The sequence below is a fragment of the Phyllostomus hastatus genome, unplaced genomic scaffold, assembly GCF_019186645.2.
Source record: "Phyllostomus hastatus isolate PE091 unplaced genomic scaffold, TTU_PhHast_1.1 phas_contig_283, whole genome shotgun sequence".
NCBI classification, from domain to species: domain Eukaryota; kingdom Metazoa; phylum Chordata; class Mammalia; order Chiroptera; family Phyllostomidae; genus Phyllostomus; species Phyllostomus hastatus.
In genome coordinates, this window is record NW_025333833.1 from 5,528,476 (window position 1) to 5,545,807 (window position 17,332).

General features: G+C 57.8%; 1 protein-coding gene across 1 annotated transcript; it reads right to left on the reverse strand.

Annotated features, from left to right (window-relative positions):
* Positions 1-4,852: 4,852 nt before the first annotated feature.
* On the reverse strand, positions 4,853-14,581 carry SERPINC1 (serpin family C member 1). Its single transcript, XM_045838453.1, has 7 exons — positions 14,425-14,581; positions 12,277-12,646; positions 11,806-12,021; positions 10,972-11,109; positions 9,146-9,536; positions 8,217-8,281; positions 4,853-5,421 (listed from the first exon to the last, which is right to left on the reverse strand). Exons 1-7 carry the CDS (start codon positions 14,463-14,465, stop codon positions 5,245-5,247), a joined length of 1,398 nt encoding a protein of 465 aa, XP_045694409.1. The 5' UTR covers positions 14,466-14,581; the 3' UTR covers positions 4,853-5,244.
* Between the last annotated feature and the right edge of the window lie 2,751 nt (positions 14,582-17,332).

The following is a 17,332-nucleotide window of genomic DNA, read 5'->3' on the forward strand; positions in this document are numbered from 1 at the left end:
GGACCTAGTTCTCCTTGTCGCGTTCAGACGTTAGTGCTTGGTTTTGCTGCCCAGACCAAAGTGTCAGCACACGTGGCTTCAGTGCTTCTAGCCACTGGCTTCTGTCTGGCGAGAGTAGCCCGGAAGTGGAGTCTTCCTGTTGTTTTTAAAGATGCGCCCAACTCCGTGTAGTGATGGGACAGATGTGCTTGAACCCTGAGTTGGTGCTTCATCAGTTGCCATTTGCAGTCCATTTGGGGTGGGGGGGTGGAATACAAACCATAGTTCCCTGATAACGAGCCTTCTGCCAGCATCTAGACATGGAGGTGTGCAGGACATGAATTTCTGGGTGCGTTGATTTGCTTTTCGTCACTCCAAAGAGAGAGACTCCTGTTTTTAATGCCGATGCTGTTATCACTGTCAGGGTGGCCTTGCTGGGATGCGGCGAGCGGCGGGAAGTGTCGTTTCAGCAGTTGGTGCCGCCAGGCAGGCCCCCTCACCTCTGAGCCCAGGGGCAGCACTCAGCAGGCTGGCTGTTTGGGGCACTGGTGCACCGAGCCAGGTCCGGCCCCCTTCCCCGTGAGCATCTGTTACAGCTGCGGCGGGGGGCACCACTGGCCCTCCTGCAGCTGCCACCCTTCTCTCCAGCGCCCCGGCTGACGGCGGTGTCCCAGCAGAGATTCTCTGGGCGGCAGTGAAAACTCGGGAGGGCGGCCCACCTCCAGATTCCAGGGGCTGCTCCTGTGTTTTAGGCGCTAGCTGCTAGGTGTGCACCTGCCCGGGGACTGGGTAGGGCTGGCGACGATGCCAGCAGAGTGAAGTGCAAGATAACAAGCCAGGCCTTACCGCAGGTGGCACCTGGCACGGACAGCAGCTCTGCCCGAGGACAGCCGCAACCCCGCAGGGAGACGAGGCCGGGAAGGGGTGCGGATCTAGTCTGCTCGCCACAGCGGCTTTCTGGCTGACTGTGGAATAAGGCCAGCCCATGGGCCATGCTAATACCCTCGACTCAGGACTGACTCCTGCTTGCGGAAAGTCTTCCCTCTGGCTCATCTTTGCTTTGTGCCCAGAGTCCTGTCCGGGGCCTGTCCCCAGCTGTGTGTCCGTACAGCCTGCTCGAGGTGCAGTCTTACCCGAAAGTCCATAATTTACAGTGCGCGACGCAGCCTATCACAGCTAAAGTGATTTGTTTAGACACAGAGCAAACACGAAGGTGAGAGAAATGCCCAGGTAACTTCTTCGAGGCGTGTTTCTTCCCCCTCACCTGGTTGAACCTTGGCCTGAAAGCTTTCTCTGGCAGGGCCGTTGACCTTGGCCAGTAGATCCCCATCTCGGCTGCACATTATTTTCATGTGGGGCATTTAAGAAATCACCGATGCCCAGGGCTTCCTCCAGACACGCACGTTTAACCGGCCTACTGTGTGCCCCGGGCTTCAAAGGCTCCCGGGGCAATTCTAGTGGGCAGCCAGGATGAAGAGGCACTGTCCAGGTGAGCCCGAGTGGGTTTTGGCAGGAGACCCTCGGTCTGATTCTTCCTCCTGTCAGGTACCTTTACGGACGTCCCCGGCGCGCCTCCGACCTCGCAGCCTCCGGGGGCCAAGGCTCGGTGGGGAGAGGGTGGTCAGTGTGTCCTCAGAGGAGTTCTGGGGGCAGAGGCCGCCGTCCATCCGGTGCCCTCCGGACCGAGTGCAAAGGGCGCTTCAGTGAGCAGAACGTTTGCCCAGTCTGGCCTCTGGAACCCTCCTTGCTTTGCCTGTGAGACGTGAGTGGGGGTTCCTCAATCTGCGAGCTCAGCTGGAGCCCTCACACTTACCAAAGAGCCGAGCCCAGGCCAGCCGGGTGGCTTCTGTCTGCAGACCCGACAGGCAGCTCTGTTCACGGCCGTGGGGGGAGGAGAGGCTCCTTCCCGGGCGACGGCGGCCCGCTCGAGTGTGTGTCTCCTAGCCGTCTTCTCCGTGGGGACTCAGTGCAAAGCGACTTTCCCTTTTCCTTACTTCTTTGTGAATGAAATGCACTAGCTAAAGCTTAAATATTTCTGAATTTTTTTATATGAAATGTGAAATGAGCCCTTTCAGCATCCTTGGTCCGAGATGGGGATGTCAAAGACTAACCCAGTAATTCCCAAATGAGGTTCCCTGTCTTTTCCTTCTTCCCACCGCAGGTGGTAAAGGTGCCTGCCCGGGGCAGCCTCACACAGGGTGATGGGAAGGGGAGAACTGTTCGATTTCCCTTGAAAAGTGAGAACCACTGTTCAAACTAACGAGCCACTGGGTGATTTCTAATTCATGAAAGAACTTTGTGTTTAAGAGCAAGTCCGGGATAGCTGTCTGTCTTCCGGCACCGTAGAAATCCATTCATATATATCGCCTCCAAATAACTGATCACTTAAACTTCACGTAGGTGGTGTGTTTGAGAAGGAAAGGGGAAGATTGGTTAGTGCAGAGGACTGAATTGGCAGCAGGCTACGGGATTTTGTTCCAGTAACAGTAAGGCCTGGCTATTTGCTTAGCGTGCACATGCTGCCATGTCAGAGAAAATGCCTCCTTTGCCTTAGAAAACTACGAAGGCTTCCTGACATTGGGTGGCAGTGGAAAGGGTCACCTTTGGAACTTGCGTGCATCGGAGTTCTCATACTGTAGAACCTTGCGGAGTACTGTGAAACATTGTTGAACTTTATGCAAATCATACCGCACTGGATTTTGAGGTTGGAGAGGGCGGGGGAGAGTCGAGGAGGAGGACGGGGAAGCAGTGGTAGAGAAATAACGTATAACCTTGTGCTATATCCTAAGCAAGGAATGAGACATTCCCTGTAGGACTGTGAAGTTCGGTCGCATTCCTCCACGCTCCCGCGTCAGCTGGCTGATGCCCCCGAGACCTCTGAGAACCCCTTCCCGGAGCAGCTACCCCAACGCGGTCTGACTGCCAGAGGGCCGCCCTGCCCCGCCCCGTCCTCTCCACGAAAGGAGAAAGGAAGGCGCTCCCAGACTGTAGGCGGACGCCGGGCGTCCTGTCCCCGCCCACGCACTGCTCTCAGGTGTAGCCCGTTGCATTTTTTTGAGATCGCACGGCAGACCTGAAAGAGAGCTGCCAGTTCGGCAGGAACCAGTGGCTTCCCTGAGGGATCTGAGGATCAGAACCCAGACTGGGGCCTGTCTGGTGGACGTGGCGAAGGGGGCGGCACACCCACCAGCACAGCCCTCGGGTTTGCGGGTGGGGCCCCTCTGCCCTCCCTGGGGAGTGGGGGGGAGAAGGGGAGGGCGGGCTCGGATGGCCGGGACGCGGCCTCCTTCAGATGGATGCGGTCTGAAAGCAATCTGTCCCCTGTTCTCTATGGTGCTTACAGGGTGGGCGGCAGCCATCCCCACCCGCCGTCCTTGGCACTGTGCCTTCCCACTGGTCACTGTGAAAAGCAGATCACACTGGACTCAGAGGCCAGAATCCGGGACGACTTCCCCTCCCCTCGAGCCCGGCACTTCCTCCTACAGCTGATCATGTAGCGTTTGCTTCCCCTTGGAAGACTCTCGGGTGGTTCCCCGCGGAACAGTCAAGCATGGAGAGGAAGACAGTCCGCGGTGGCTGTCGGGTCGCGGATCACGGGGAGGTGGCTCTTCCCGGGCGGCAGGGAGCAGGGCCCGGCCGCCCCGCTGCCTGGGTTTGCGGCGTCCGGGAGCCGCGGGCGAGCCTGACCCTCGCCACGACTCGCTAATCAAGGATTCATGTTAAAACAGACAATCAATTTCTAAAATATTGTTGTCCCTGAAAGGGAGCGAGATAGTTTTTAACTGTAAGAACCTACCAGTCTGTTTTTTCCCTTTGAAAAAACTTCCCCTTGGGGTTTGCGCCTTCCTCCACAGCGATTCCTTCAAGTGGCTTGCAGGTGCCTCGGGCAAGGCCGCGAGGCCCGCAGCGGCGCCCTTGCCCTCGCCCTCGCCCTTGCCCTTGCCCTGCCAGGGCGCCGGGCTGGGTCTGCGCGTCGTGTTTCCTTAGAGAGCATCTGTTTTATCACGACTCTAATTATAAGTACCTATACGTAGGAGTAGGGTTTCCTCTCACCCCACCCTCTTTTAATCATCATCACTTACGTGTAAACCGCACCTCCCCACACCCCTTTTACTGAAAAAATGCACTTTAATTCCTGGGGAGAGTGGCCGTCCGCCCTGGAGCCAGGTTACTGCAGGAGGAGAGCTGAGGGGGAGAGGACCCTTGCCAGACTCTGAAATTAACCAAATCCCTTAACCTAGACACAAATGACAACATCCGTTTTGAAGCTGCCCCCACCCCCTGCCAAAGGGAAACAGAAACAACCAAAATGAAAAAGTTCAAAATAAGTTTCACTGGGGAAAACGCCCAATGGTAAGTGATTTCCTCAGATGCCAACCTGTCGGGGACTTCTTGTGGGAGGCCCAGGTCTGGTTTCTCGGAGAGGTGGGCGGTGGGACCACGCGGCCATCGGACCGAGTCTGACTCTGTCGTGTCTCCGTCCGCTCTGTTCTCGCCCGCAGTTCGACAGGCGCCCTCAGCTCTCCTCCCGCAGACTCTGCCCCTCCCCTGATGACAGGCCCATGTCCCTGGTGGCCTTGCATGTCTCCCAGAGCCCCAGGAGCCCATTGTGTCGGGGGGCGGGGGGGCAGAGATGGGCTGGGGGCGGGCGATTCAGAGCAAGGGTGAAGATAGGGGTTTATATAAACATATTTAAAGCAGCTTAGCAAAGGCTTTCTCGTTGAACAGCTTTAAGAACAATGTGAATGAAATCTTAGCGACTTGGTGAGTAATCTGAAAAGTCTATTAATGTATACTTGAAATTCTGTTTGTATAAAAAAACACATTTTCCTCTTTATTTTAACACTGTGTAAAAGAACATTATGCATGTGAGTGGTTTGAGAATTAAACGATTTAATACTCAGATTCGAGTCTCTGACTTCTCTGTACATAGATATTAACATGTTCTAAGTTTTGGGATTTTTTTAGTAAGGTGGGAACCCGAGATCTCAAGCCCTCCGCCCGCCGCCCCCGCACGCCCGCCCTCTCTCGGGAGGAGGCGCTGAGACAGCCCTCACCGCCTCCACCCACAGGCGTCCCCTGGCAGAGTGCGGAGGAGGGCGCCGTTCTACCGGACGCCCGGCAGCACGCCTGTCGGTGTCTCCCTTCCTCGTCTTCGCGTCGGTTGGCAACGTCCATTCGTACTGGGGAGGTGGGAGTAACTGTATTTATTTTTACCTCTCGTCACAAACCGAAACAGGAAGAGGTGCAAAGAACAAGAACACATTAGTCAACACACGGGTTGGCTACTCTGCCCATGAAGATAATGGTGTTCAGAGCGACTTCCCTGATCAGAACCAGGAAGGGCCGGTTGGCCTTGAAGGTCACCCTGTGCGGGTTCAGCGAACGGCCCGCGATCACGATGGAGGTGCTGGCTGCTGCTTCACTGCCTTCCTCGTTCACCTGCGGGTCAGAGAGCAGACGAACGCCGCATCAGCCACTCTGCAGTTCCCCGGACGCGGGGGCGTCACGCACAGACAGCCCTTCCTCCGAGTGCTGGCTGCTACCCCGGGGAGAGTACCCTCGGAAACCCTACTGGAATGTTCCTCCTCCTTCCATCCAGTGAGCGTGGGTGTGAGCATTTGTGCTCGCCCATGCCTTTGGCTGGATCCCTTCAGGTTAACCGCGAGCGGGACCAGGAGTCTGTAGGTAGACAGGGTTGTCCCATTTTTGGCTGGCACCGTGGTACATGGCGTCACAGGAGGGTTATTTTGCACTTGATGCTGAGAGAGAGTCTGACTCGAGCTCAGAGCTCCACAACTGAGAGAGCTTTACTGTTGGAGCATCAGGGTCCTGGGTGTAACTACCCCGAACCGCCACTCGGGACCGAGGGCTCATGAGACAAGGAGGGCGCTCTGGCTGGATGAGACGAGTGTTCCTTGGAATAATAGGCCGGAACGGTGGCTTTGGGGTTTGCTGACAAGCAGAACCATCACTAGTCTAGAAGGAGACACCTGTAGAAAACTGGTCGTGTGGGGACCCGGAATATCACGGAAAGTCCGCCCGGGCCTCTGCATGCAAGCCCTCCGGAGCCTGAGCTTTGTGGAGCTGGCTGGCGGTGCTCTCTCCTCCCCCTTGCGCTGCCTCCCTCCTTACCCACCCCCATCTCCCCACGCTATCTATTTCCTAGTCCTCCTAGGACTAACTGTGGAAGCAGACGGGAGCTCCTGTAAGACCAGCATTCTTTTATGCACATCAGATTCTGGTTTCGAATGGCTCCCCGCGAGATTTACGGTCCGCTGGGGTCCTGCGTACTGAGTTCCCGGGGACTTCAAGGGGAACAGCTTTGTTCCCAGAGCCACGGAGCGGGAAGCTGGCATCACTGGTTGGCGGGCTCGGGTGGACGAAGTGGATCCAGACCTTGCCTCCCCCGAGAGCAGCTCAGAGCCCTCAAAGAGGCATGCCTTGGCCACTTCTACTTGGGTCCTTCAAAGAGGATTTTCGTAGTTAAAACCCCGAGGGCTCATCTTCCCTTGCGGCCTTTCTAAGTGTGCTTTCTCCCAGAATGCGCCTGGAAGAGGGCGACAGTAGCGTCGCTTTCCCTTCCAATTCGGTGGTTCCTGGAAGATCCCTCGTTCTGACTTCTGTTAGGTTATATCGCTCAGCATTTGCTCTTGTCCCCCCTACAGGCCTCCATTGTCCTGTGGGGGACCTATGTCTGCACTGAGGGTTTGGGCACCGAGCTCATCGCCCTTCTGTCCCCGCCAGCGCCTGCTTGTCTTGGGCCCAGACAACTGAAACACCTCAGAAGGAGACCCATTCAGCTCCCTGACTTCCCGTGTCTTCCACCTCGTCCAGCCCGGTGAGCATTGCCTTCGCCTCCACTTGAGCGAACCAGTCCCCTGGCCACACCGCCCAGGACCATCTCCCTGAGCTGCCGTCCCTCTGGACGTGCACTCACGCTATGCCCCCCTCCGATGGTAGCCCTCTGTGTTTCCAAGCCGTCTCGTTCTCTCACTCCCGTTACAATCAAAGCTGACAAGCTGACTTCCTCCTGCCCCTCGACACCTCCGCTCTCCTAACCATGCCTCCCCCACCGAGCGGGGGCTCTGCAGCTGCGGTTAGCAGCTCCGTGCTCTGCAACCTGTCTCTCTGACCACAGCCTTCTTGCTTTGCGATTTCCTCGATCCCGTGACCTTCTCTAACCTTGGCCCACCTCTCCTTGCCCTCACAGCCTGGTTCCCCAAAGAATAATCTACAGAAGCAGTTCCCAACCCTGGCTGTGCATCAAAATTCCCTGGAGGAGCTTTGAAAATAGATTCTTGGGCTCCACCCTGGACTCGCCAAGAGGGTAGCCCCCAATAACTAACACCGCTGGTGGTCCCCGGTTCAGTATTTGTTTGCGAACCAGCGTGGTATGAGCTTTCCACAGCTATGTCTCTAGCTGTGGCATCTTAGTTGGGGCAACACCAGGAAAGCAAGAAACACTGAACTGTTCTCTTCCCTGGAGACCCTCTCGGACTTCCCCACGCTGCTGCGCCTTCATTCTCATTGGTGCCCCAAGAAGAGGGAGTGCACTGGTTTAACCACCCAGCTTCTGCTGCCTGCTCGGAGTCTGGAGCGCCGCCGGTTCTCTGGAACACGCTTCAGAACCCGGTTCCCGCTCGCCAGCTCCCCGCCCTCCCTTCCCTGTGCCCCGGTCCCGCGTCACTAGGCTGTGCCCCTGCTGTCCTGTCCAGGTGCCTCAGGAGAAGGAGCCCAGGGTCACCTTCCAGTCTTCCTACGAGATGCTTTCCATTTCCTTAAAACTGCCCCCTGGGTTTCTGTGCGCTCACTCTGTCCTGATATTTCTCAGGGTTCCTTCTCGGGGGCCTTGGCTGGCTCCTTTGCCTGTCTCGCCTTCGCCTCAGTGTTTGTGTCCCCGCTTGACCTGCCTCAGGAGGGGCAGTGGGGGGGGGGGCAGGTGGGACCGTCAGACCCCAGGGCTTCAGGGCCGGGCTGTGGGGTAGCAGCCCCCCGCCACCACCGAGGAGGGAGCTGTGGCCTTGGGGTTTGAGGGGCGCCAGAAACATGGCTCTCCCACGCGTGTCTCCTGCTGCTCATGCAGGTGTGAGCAGCCTGTGAGTCACTACCCTGTGACGGCCAGTGCAGCAGAGACCCCGGAGTTACAAATCACACGAGATACTGATGAACGAGTAACAGAACGGCACGGGATTCAAAATAAAATCAGAAGAGAGAGCACAAGGCGGTGTACTCACCTCAAGAAATGCCTTATGGAACGCATCCGAGACGTACAGGTCGTCCCGGCCTTCGGCCACAATACCTAGAAGGAAGACCCGACGAGGAGAAAGTTGACTTCAACCAGCAGCAAGGAGTTCGGTTGGAGCGAAGAGGTCCCTTGGGGCTTTTTTGAAAAGCAGGAGGCAACCCTGGCCCCTCACCTAACGATACCCTCAGAATGAACGCATGTTGGCCGCGGTCAAGTGCTGGGGCTGCTTGAGCCCGGCTCCTGTGGGTGTGGTCTCAGGCTTCGGCCCTTGGGGGGGGGCGGGGGGACAGGGGACTCTGTTCTTACTGAAAAATTCCCTCCCACGGGTAGGAATGTGTGTCCTTCCAGTCTGGCAACATTTTAAAGAGGGGGATTGGTTTTCAGACCTAGTTTAGAGTCATCCCATTGAAGGTAAGTTCAGTTACCTAATGTCGTGAACTAATGCTTGAAAAAGCTATTTGGATGCACATTTTTAAAGGGTGGCGCATTAGAGGAGCCCAGTCAAGTGACCACCATGACGGAAACATCGCAACCAGGAGACGTCTGGCGCGTCTGTCCCGGTGACCTTGAGGAAAGCACGCGAGTCCTGTGCAGCTCCTCAGTGTCCGCTCTGCCCACGCGTGGGACCCGGACGTCCCCGGCTCCCCGTCATATCTGTCTCTTGCGCTGCATTCTGGTGCCTTTTCAAGCTCTTCTCTACCTGGTCTCGTCTCCTCTCAGTGACAGACTCACAGGGCCCTCGTGCCCCTGGGCCCGGGGCCGTCCCACAGCCCACCCTCCCTTTTCCAGGAGCAGAAACGGGGTGCGCAGGAGAGCTGCGGTGGGTGGAGCCCAGCTGCCCCAGCTCGCGGCCCTTTTCTGCCCTTGGTGGGACCGCCTGGGGGGCAGAGAAGGGAGGAAAGGCCCCGCTCGGCTCACCCGGGAGCTTGGACTTCTCCGGGCTGAACAGGTCCACCAGGCCCATGTCCTGCAGCTGCTCCTTCACGCTGAAGCTGTCCTCGATGCGGAAGCGGGGCACGTGGACCACCAGCAGCGTCTCCGCCAGCGCGTCCAGCCACTCCTGCAGCAGCTCCGGGGACAGTTCCCGCTCCACCTTCGCCAGGCCCTTCTCCAGCGTGGGCAGGATGAGTACCATGGTGATGTCGTCCCCCTTGAAGGGCAACTCGAGCACCTGGGTGCCCTCTGACACGCGCCGGAAGCGGAACCTGCCTTCCTGGTACATCATGGATGCTGAGCACGACTCCCCATTAGCCTTGAAGAAAGGTTCCTTCCTGGTGTTCTCAGGGCTAAACTTGGACTTCCACAGGCCCTGGAAGATGACGTCGGGTGGGAGAATCACAAAGCAAGAAGACTGTGCTGACCTGGGCACATTCACATTATTTTATTACATTATCATGTATGCATCTTATCAAGAAAGCTGGCCAGAGGGGTCTGCATGAAAAGATGAACGCCCAGGGTGATGGACTCACGAGTGTTTTCTGTGAGCTTTCCTGTATTCCCCAGATTCTTAGCAGCGACTGCCTATTTGCATTTATAACAAGAAAAATAAAAACTAAAGCCAAGCCCTGGCTGGTGTAGCTCAGTGGATTGAGCGTGGGCTGTGAACCAAAGGGTTGCCGGTTCGATTCCCAGTCAGGGCACATGCCTGGGTTGCAGGCCCCGGCCCCCAGCAACCACACATTGATGTTTCTCTCCCTCTCTTTCTCCCTTTCTTCCCCTCTGTCTAAAAATAAATAAATAAAATCTTGAAAAAAAAAAAAACAACTAGAACCAAGAACAACCTATTGGGCTCCTCACGACTCTCTTCTTGAGTTTAAATCTAACTGCCTTTTGCCTCCTGACTCCCACCAGTCTCGTTGTCCAAGGCTGCCCTCCGAACTGCCGGGCTCTGCCTGGGTGAGTAGTGGCCGCGCGCAGGGGACAACCCCAGGAGGTGGTCCGGGCATCCTGCCGGGCAGAAGGTGAGTCCTGTTCCAAGGGAGGGGGACCAGACACTCCTTCAAAATTTCTGGGTTGTGCTGTTCCTCACCATCTCCCAGCTCTTTGATCCTGGGACCAGTCATTTAACCCCTTGAGTGACGGGTCTTCATCTGTAACGTGAGGAGCCGGCGATCACGAGTACCGTGCGCCAGGCTCTGCTCCAAGCCTGTTGCATGTATTAACTAAGTCCCCTCCGTAACCCTGTGAGGCAGGTGTATCATTACCACCGTTTTATAGATGCAGAAATCGGGGCAGAGAAAGGTCTCGGTGGCTAGCCCAAGTTCACGCCGTCAGAAATGGAAGAGTCTGGATTTCTACTAGGGAGTCCGTCTGCGTGGCCCAAGGTCTCCTTCGTGATGTTAGGAGGACCGGGAGGGCTGATAAACGGCCTGGTGTTCTGCGAACGGTCAAGGCCAGTGCACACTGTGGACATGCAACCTACTTCGCTCTTGGAGAGACGGAAACCCCAAGCAGCAGAGTGGTCGGCCACAGCAGTGACGGGCTAACCCCCGGGCCCGTGCTGGGAGGCAGGGGGCAGTCTGCCTGTGGAGCATGACTCAGGATGGGCAAACGTGCCACAGCGCCACCCGCCTGCAGCGGTGACCCTCCAGAGGGGGTCAGCAGTCTGCTTATTCCCACCACCCTCGCCCTCCTCCCTCCATGTAGCCAGCCCAGAGGAGTCTCTCCAACTCCGGCTCCCTGAGACAGGGAAGGCCCGCCGCCCAGTCCAGTGGCAGGGCCTCTGCAGAGGTCGAGGTCAATACCTTGAAGTAAATGGTGTTGACCAGCACCAGAACGGTGAACTCGTCAATGGCGTCGGGGGGGATGACATCTGTGATCCGCCCTTCGGTCTTATTGGATATCCACTGGTTGATGGTTGCTCTGGACAGCTCTGCGTTTTCCTGGGGAGAGCCGGAAGCACAGCTGCCCACCTGTGCTAGTCGGCCGTCCCCCCCAGTTCCCTGTGCAGCACTCCGCTTTACCCAGAATCCCGAGGCCCATTCCCACCACGTGGCTATGCCCTCACCCTCACCCAGGTTGGAGAAACCTCATGTGTCTACTGTAGTGTCAGGGTCTGGCAAGAGTTCAGGGTTCCCCCATGTTCAGTGGGAAGCTGATGAGTGATGGGGGGGAGGGGACAGGAGGGATGTTCTTGCAGCCAAAAAGCCTGAGAAAGGAGCTTGAACTAAACTCAGTGAGACTTCTCAGACAATAGCTTCGTGAATCTCCACCAGGAGCGTACGACATGCGCCACATGCCAACTTCACTCAACCGTGGTAACTTGAAAACACTGACTTAAATAAGGCCTCTTGCAGGACTGGCGTGTCCCAAATAGCATTTGGTATATGTGAGAACTTGGTGGGTGAAATGAAGAGTTTATTATCTGTGCCACTTTCTCGGGGCGTCACCATCGTCCACAGATACCACTGACGTCCGGGTTTCAGGCAAGAGTGTTGCAGGGGCTCTGACTTGCAGCCCCCGCCCTCCGCCTTCAGCTGGCTCAGCAGTGTGCATCTGGCTTCTGCTGCTCTGTCTCCGTGGTCTCTGAGTGGAAAGGGAAGAACTGGGAGGTCAGGGGTGACGTGTGTGAGGCTCACCTTGAAGTCCAGAGGCTGCAGCTTGGCTCCGTACACCAGCTCGCTGATGTGCTGGTAGGTCTCATTGAAAGTAAGGGACTTGTCTCCAAAAAGGCGGTTGGCTGACACCAACTGGGAGGATTTGTTGGCTTTTCGGTAGAGCCGGCAGTTGAGTTTGGCAAAGAAGAAGTGGATCTGATCAGACGTCTTCTCGGAGATGGTGTCAAACTTAAAAACCTGTGGAAGCCGCAAGAAAAGGGGCGGTGAGTCTGGTGGCGCAGCCTGGCAGCACGGGCCAGGAGGACAGTGACGCCAGCCTTGACCAAGGGCCACCTCGGCTGCGAGCTCCTTGGAGCATTTGGATGAAAGAGAATGGAGGGTAGGAAGGATAAGAGGAAAAAGAAACGGAGAGACCAGGACAGCGGGGAGCACCCAACCCCTCCAACGGGCTCCAGGCCCCATGGGCAGCCGGGCGGGGGCTGCGCACTGTACCTCCATCAGCTGCCTGAGGGTGTTGTTGCAGGCCCCCAGCTTGGTCATGGCGAAAGCTGTGGAGATACTCAGGGGCGACAAGAAAATGTTGTCATTGTCGTTCTTGGAGTCTGCCAGGTGCTGGTAGAAGACCGTGGCAAAGCGGGAGTTGGCCTTGGACAGTTCCCAGACCCGCCGGTTGGTGGCCTCGGGGACCTTCTGGTCTGAGCCCGCCTCCTCGGGGGCCTTTTTCTCTGGGGGCCGGTGAATGCACATGGGGTTCACAGGGATGTCCCGAGGCTTGGCTGTGCAGATGTCCTCCACGGGGCTCCCGAGACAGGTCACGCAGCCCCAGAGGCCAATGAGCAGCAAGGACAGGAGACATACCCTCCTGCAGGTGACGGAAAGCTGAGTTAAGCTAGGCGGGGAGACCCCACCCCCTACTGCCCGTCACAGAGCGGCCCCATGAAGCGTAGACAGGGTGCCGGCCCACCCGTGTGACCTTGGACTTTGTAAAGCACAAGGGCCCGGGACAGGTCCAGTCCTGGACTCCTTGCAAGTGGACAGTTCACGTTGAAACTGGAATCGACTATGGAAGCAAACGATGGTGCCCAGGGCCCCACGCAGGGAGAAACAAAGAGTGTGGAGCTTCCGGTTGGCGAGACGGGGCGGGCGGGCCTGAAACACGGGCGGGGATCGTTGGAGCCCAATGAAGAGTGGGGGCGGCAGGGGGCCATGTGCAGAGCTGTGTAGGGGAGACCTCGGAGACGCACGGAACTTCACCTGGGCGGTAAAGGCCTGGAAGGATTTCCACCGACTCAGCAGAGAGGTGTCAGGAACACAGGAGGGGGAAGGAACGGGTGCCCAGGGCCCCGGGCGCTGCGTCGACCTCCCACAGGGCAGCTCCAGCCCTGCACGGCGCCCGCCCTGGACGAGTGTTTGCCGGACGCCTCCCTCCCACGTGTCCCGCACGTTCCCCAGTGATCCCCCCACCCCACACCCGCTTCTCCTTCCGCGTCCTCCAGCTCAGCAGACGGGAGCCTCGGCACCCCGAGGTCCAGTCCGGAGACCTGGGAGGCAGCGGATCCCTCCCTCGGCGCCTCCTCGTTCAGTCAGACGGAGATTCGATTAACTCTCCCCCTTGCTCCTCTCTGCCTTCGTTCGGGCCTCCTCCTTTCCTGTTGCGGGAAATCTCAGTAGCTCCCAACCTGGGCTCACTCAAGGTGGATGAAACCAATCTCACTTCAAAGGAAAATGAGATCATGAGGTTGGCAAATGAGAACCGGGACACCGATCGAACCGACCACGAGAGGACGCTCTCCTGGAGGTCCGCGGCTAGGCCAGGGTGGGCCAGGGCTCCCTCTGGCCTGGGTCCCCGGGTCTGGGAAAGGGCAGCGTGTCTGTGGGCATCGAGTCTTCCAGCCTTCCCCCGGGCAGGAGAAGACAGGCGCACAGGGTGGCGAGGACTCGCTGAGGAGTCCGCTGGGCCAGTGTGGGGCTGGCCGGCAGCTGGGGGCACCCCTTCCTCGTGGTGGGACGGGAGGCCAGTGCCACGGCCATGTGAAAAACAGAGGCCCAGGGTGGGAGGGCCGTGGGGGTGTTGAGGCAGAGAGGCGGGGGCAGGGGGAAGACACAGAATCTTGCCCCTCCTCTCCCCATCTGGCTGCCTCCGTCTCCCACTCTGACCTCCGGCCGTACCTAGAAATGCAGCTGGGGGCTGGGCGGCCCTGGGGGCTGGGCGGCCCTGGGAGCCGGCTTAGACATGAAGGGAAACCCAGGCGTCCTAGCCACAGCCTCCTGTCCAGCTGCCGACAGATGGAGGAGGGAGTAGTGTGGTGTTGAGGACAGCGAACAGGGCTGCCGTCCTTTGGTCAAAGGTCAGCGAGACCTTGGAGGGAGGCAGCCCCGCGGGAGGAGCGAAAAGGAAGTTAGGAGGTCCTCACAGATGAAGTTTGCATCACGTCAGAGGCATGGCCGGTCCGGGCTGCCCCTCGGAGGGTCTCCTGGACCAGTGTGAGACCCCGAGGCGTGACTTAGGGCAAGGTCTTCAATGGTAACCCCCAGGGAGAGGATCTGGGCCCCTCGCAGGTGTGGAGGTCATCCTCGTGGCCCCTGCAGAGGTCAGAAAGCCCAGGGAGGGCAAGCGAAGGCCAAGTTCACCTCTCTTACCTTTTCCCAGCAGCTCCAGATCCCGTCCCACCGGAAAACATGGTCGCTAGTCCTCCCCGGGGCTCGGCAGGTGGAGATCGTGTGATCCGAGGCAAACCCTCTGGAAACTGGCTCTTTCCTCTACATCTGAGGTTCCAGAGGCTGGGGTGGGGGAGGGGCTGGCGAGGACGGGAGGACAGAGGTCAAAAGCTGATGACCAGAAGCCAGGGTTAAGCAAAGCATGGGGCCAGGTGTTGTTTAATCAGTGGAAAAGTTTTAAAGTTCAGGCAGGTCCAGGGAAAGCAGAGCCCACCTTTCTCCTGCGCCCTCCCTCACTCTCTGCTCCGTCCCAACCGGACGGACGGGCTCAAGAGCACTTGCACATTCGAGAGCCTGGTCAGAAAGCGCCAGGCTGAGGCCAGCTTCGCAGGATCGCTCCTCCCGGTGAACCAAGCCGGGAGGCGGGAAACAGGCGACTGTAACTAGCCGAGTGGGACATCCAGAAACTCCAGCCCTTCACCTGCAGGGCTTCTACCTGCCCCGCGCAATGCCCCCACTTTCACAGACTTCTTTGGGGGAAGGGAGAGACAGGGAGAGTGCACTGCCTCCAATCAGAGTAGGGAGAAGCGGAATGTTCTGGAACAAGGCACTACCTTTGGGCCTCTAACCCGACACCCCGTGGCCACACGTGCGGCCCACAGATGGAGCCTTCTCCACTTGGCCCTGAAGAGACGCGGGCAGGGGCCTCAGGGGCCCCAGGGGCCCCAGGGGCACGCCAAGGATGCTTCCGAGGTGGCAGAGCCGGCTGGGGGGGCCTCGCACGATCCCTCTGGGGCTCAGGAGACAGAGTGTGGGGCAGGTGAAATCACAACTCTGAAGCACTCTAAAGGCAAACAACCCAAACCACGGTGGGCCTGTACTGTTGTCCTGACCCAGTTTAGCTACTGGGGAGACTCCATAAGCTCCAGCCAGTGGAGACAAAGGGCCCGCTTATATTTTTCTCTTCCCGAACAGCCCTGAACAGCGTCGCCAGGGCTGCTGCGACGGCGTTCACGCTCAGGCGGGGCGAGCAGGTGCCCTCTGTGGTTAGAGACCCCTTTTCGTTGGCCCAGCCACAGGAATTCCGGAGAGTTCTCGGATCATTACACAGGCAACCTCTGTCGGGACTGAAGCTGCACCTCAGCGCTGGGCTGCTCCAGATCCCGGACCCCTTGAGGACCCCCTCCCGCGTGCAGTGATTTTCCCTTTTCTGTTTGGGGGCCTGGCGAAGCTCACCTGTCCCACAAGGTCTTGACTGTGAGCGAGGAGGGTGTTGTGTATTCCACAGCGGCTTTGGGGGGAGGGGGAGGGGTTGTGGGCAACACCAAAGAGAAACGAGAGTCCCCTGAGCCCCGGCCTGGTGGCCAAGGAGAAGAGGAGACGGAGAGAAGCCCAGTTCGGCGACGGCAGGTGGAGCACAGGCGTCGCGGTGCGCCTGGCCCGGCCAGAAGTTTCCAGCAGCTGTACATGTCCCATCGTCTGTGATGGAACTGTGACTTTACGTTCACTTAGGTCAAACTCTTTAACTCTTTGAATATGGTCACAATAATAGGCACCGTATTAAACACCTGCTCTACATGTATGTTTATGTAGAAAAGAACCCAGTTATCACAGAATTCTATAACACACAAAAAGTTCTGTTGCATTATCATTGAAGAAAGTACTTTTCGATAATAAAATTATTGTTTTATTATTGAAATACTGGTTGGTAAGATCGAAAAGCGAATAGGACCGAACGCTAGAGAAAAACCACGGCATGCAAACAAACAGATTGACGATATTCAAGGGCAAGGCCTGTGGGCATTCCAAACTGACGCGTGAGCGCAGGTGAACCGGGAGAGTCAGCCTCATGGCAAGGACTGCACCGCCTGGAACCTCTAACGCCCCAAGTGGTGGGGAAATCGCAGGACGCCTGGAGCGACGCCCTGGCTTCGTTGCCACGTAGTCAGTCACTCGCTGTCTGGTGTCGGATGTGCGGCCCAGCCTCCCCGGGGGCAGGGTTGTTAAATCTTAGACGCCACAGAGTGCTGAGCTCTCGGGGACTGTTAAGAATTAGAGATCACCCATCGGTCTGTTGTCAGAGTTAATACAGTTGCACTTCCTCCTGGGAGCACAGCTAAATCTGTTTCCAGCCTCCCGTAGCCCTGCAGTTGGGGGGTGGGGGTGCACAGGGTTAAGTTCTGGGCGACAGGACATCCCTGCGAAGGATGCGTGTGGCCCCTGAATGTCCCCCCCGGCACCCCAGTCCTCCGAGCTCTGCCTCCCGTGCTCAGGCCAGACGGCCTCAGCACCCCGAGGAACGTGAAGCATCCCCGCATCACCCAGCCTGGCTGCTGGACCGCGGTCCTCCGGGGAGACCCTCAGTTGACGCTGACATGCACTGAATCTGACCGTGGCTCTGGCTGCACGGAGGTGCCGCTGTCTGACGCCCCCAAAAAGCTGCTGTGGTGGTTCCATTTCCCCGCCGTTCACCAGCAGCGTCTGCGCGGCACCTGGCGTTCAAGGGAAACCGTTGGACCTGACTGGGTTAATTAACATTTAAGGGACACTTCCGTGGCAAGGACTGGCGCAGACACTGGGAGCAGGATGGTAAATCGGACCCAGTCTCTGCTCTCGTACAGCAAATATTCTAGTGAGTGAGACCGACAATAAATGAGCTAATTTACATACACATATACACAGACACGCACACGTGTGTTCTTTTAAAAACCCACTCCCTTGTGCATCAGGATCCACGTTCAGTGCTTTGCAGGCGTTAGCTTATACAGCTCTCTGGCCAGGGAGACACCGTTATGCCCCGTTCTTGAGGGTTAAGAACTTGCCCCGGTCAGAAAGCGGACATTCGAACCCTTGTCTTGCCTGTCTCGCTGTGCAGGCAGCGTCCAGATGA

What these genes read in the sequence shown, in the direction of transcription:
- SERPINC1 (XM_045838453.1), bottom strand. Translation starts at nt 14,465, where the DNA reads ATGTTTTCCGGTGGGACGGGATCTGGAGCTGCTGGGAAAAG. An exon ending in CCCTCAGGCAGCTGATGGAG is followed by an intron (nt 12,022 to 12,276) that starts GTACAGTGCGCA and finishes CGGCTTCCACAG; the next exon opens with GTTTTTAAGTTTGACACCAT. An exon ending in TCCATAAGGCATTTCTTGAG is followed by an intron (nt 5,422 to 8,216) that starts GTGAGTACACCG and finishes TCTGACCCGCAG; the next exon opens with GTGAACGAGGAAGGCAGTGA.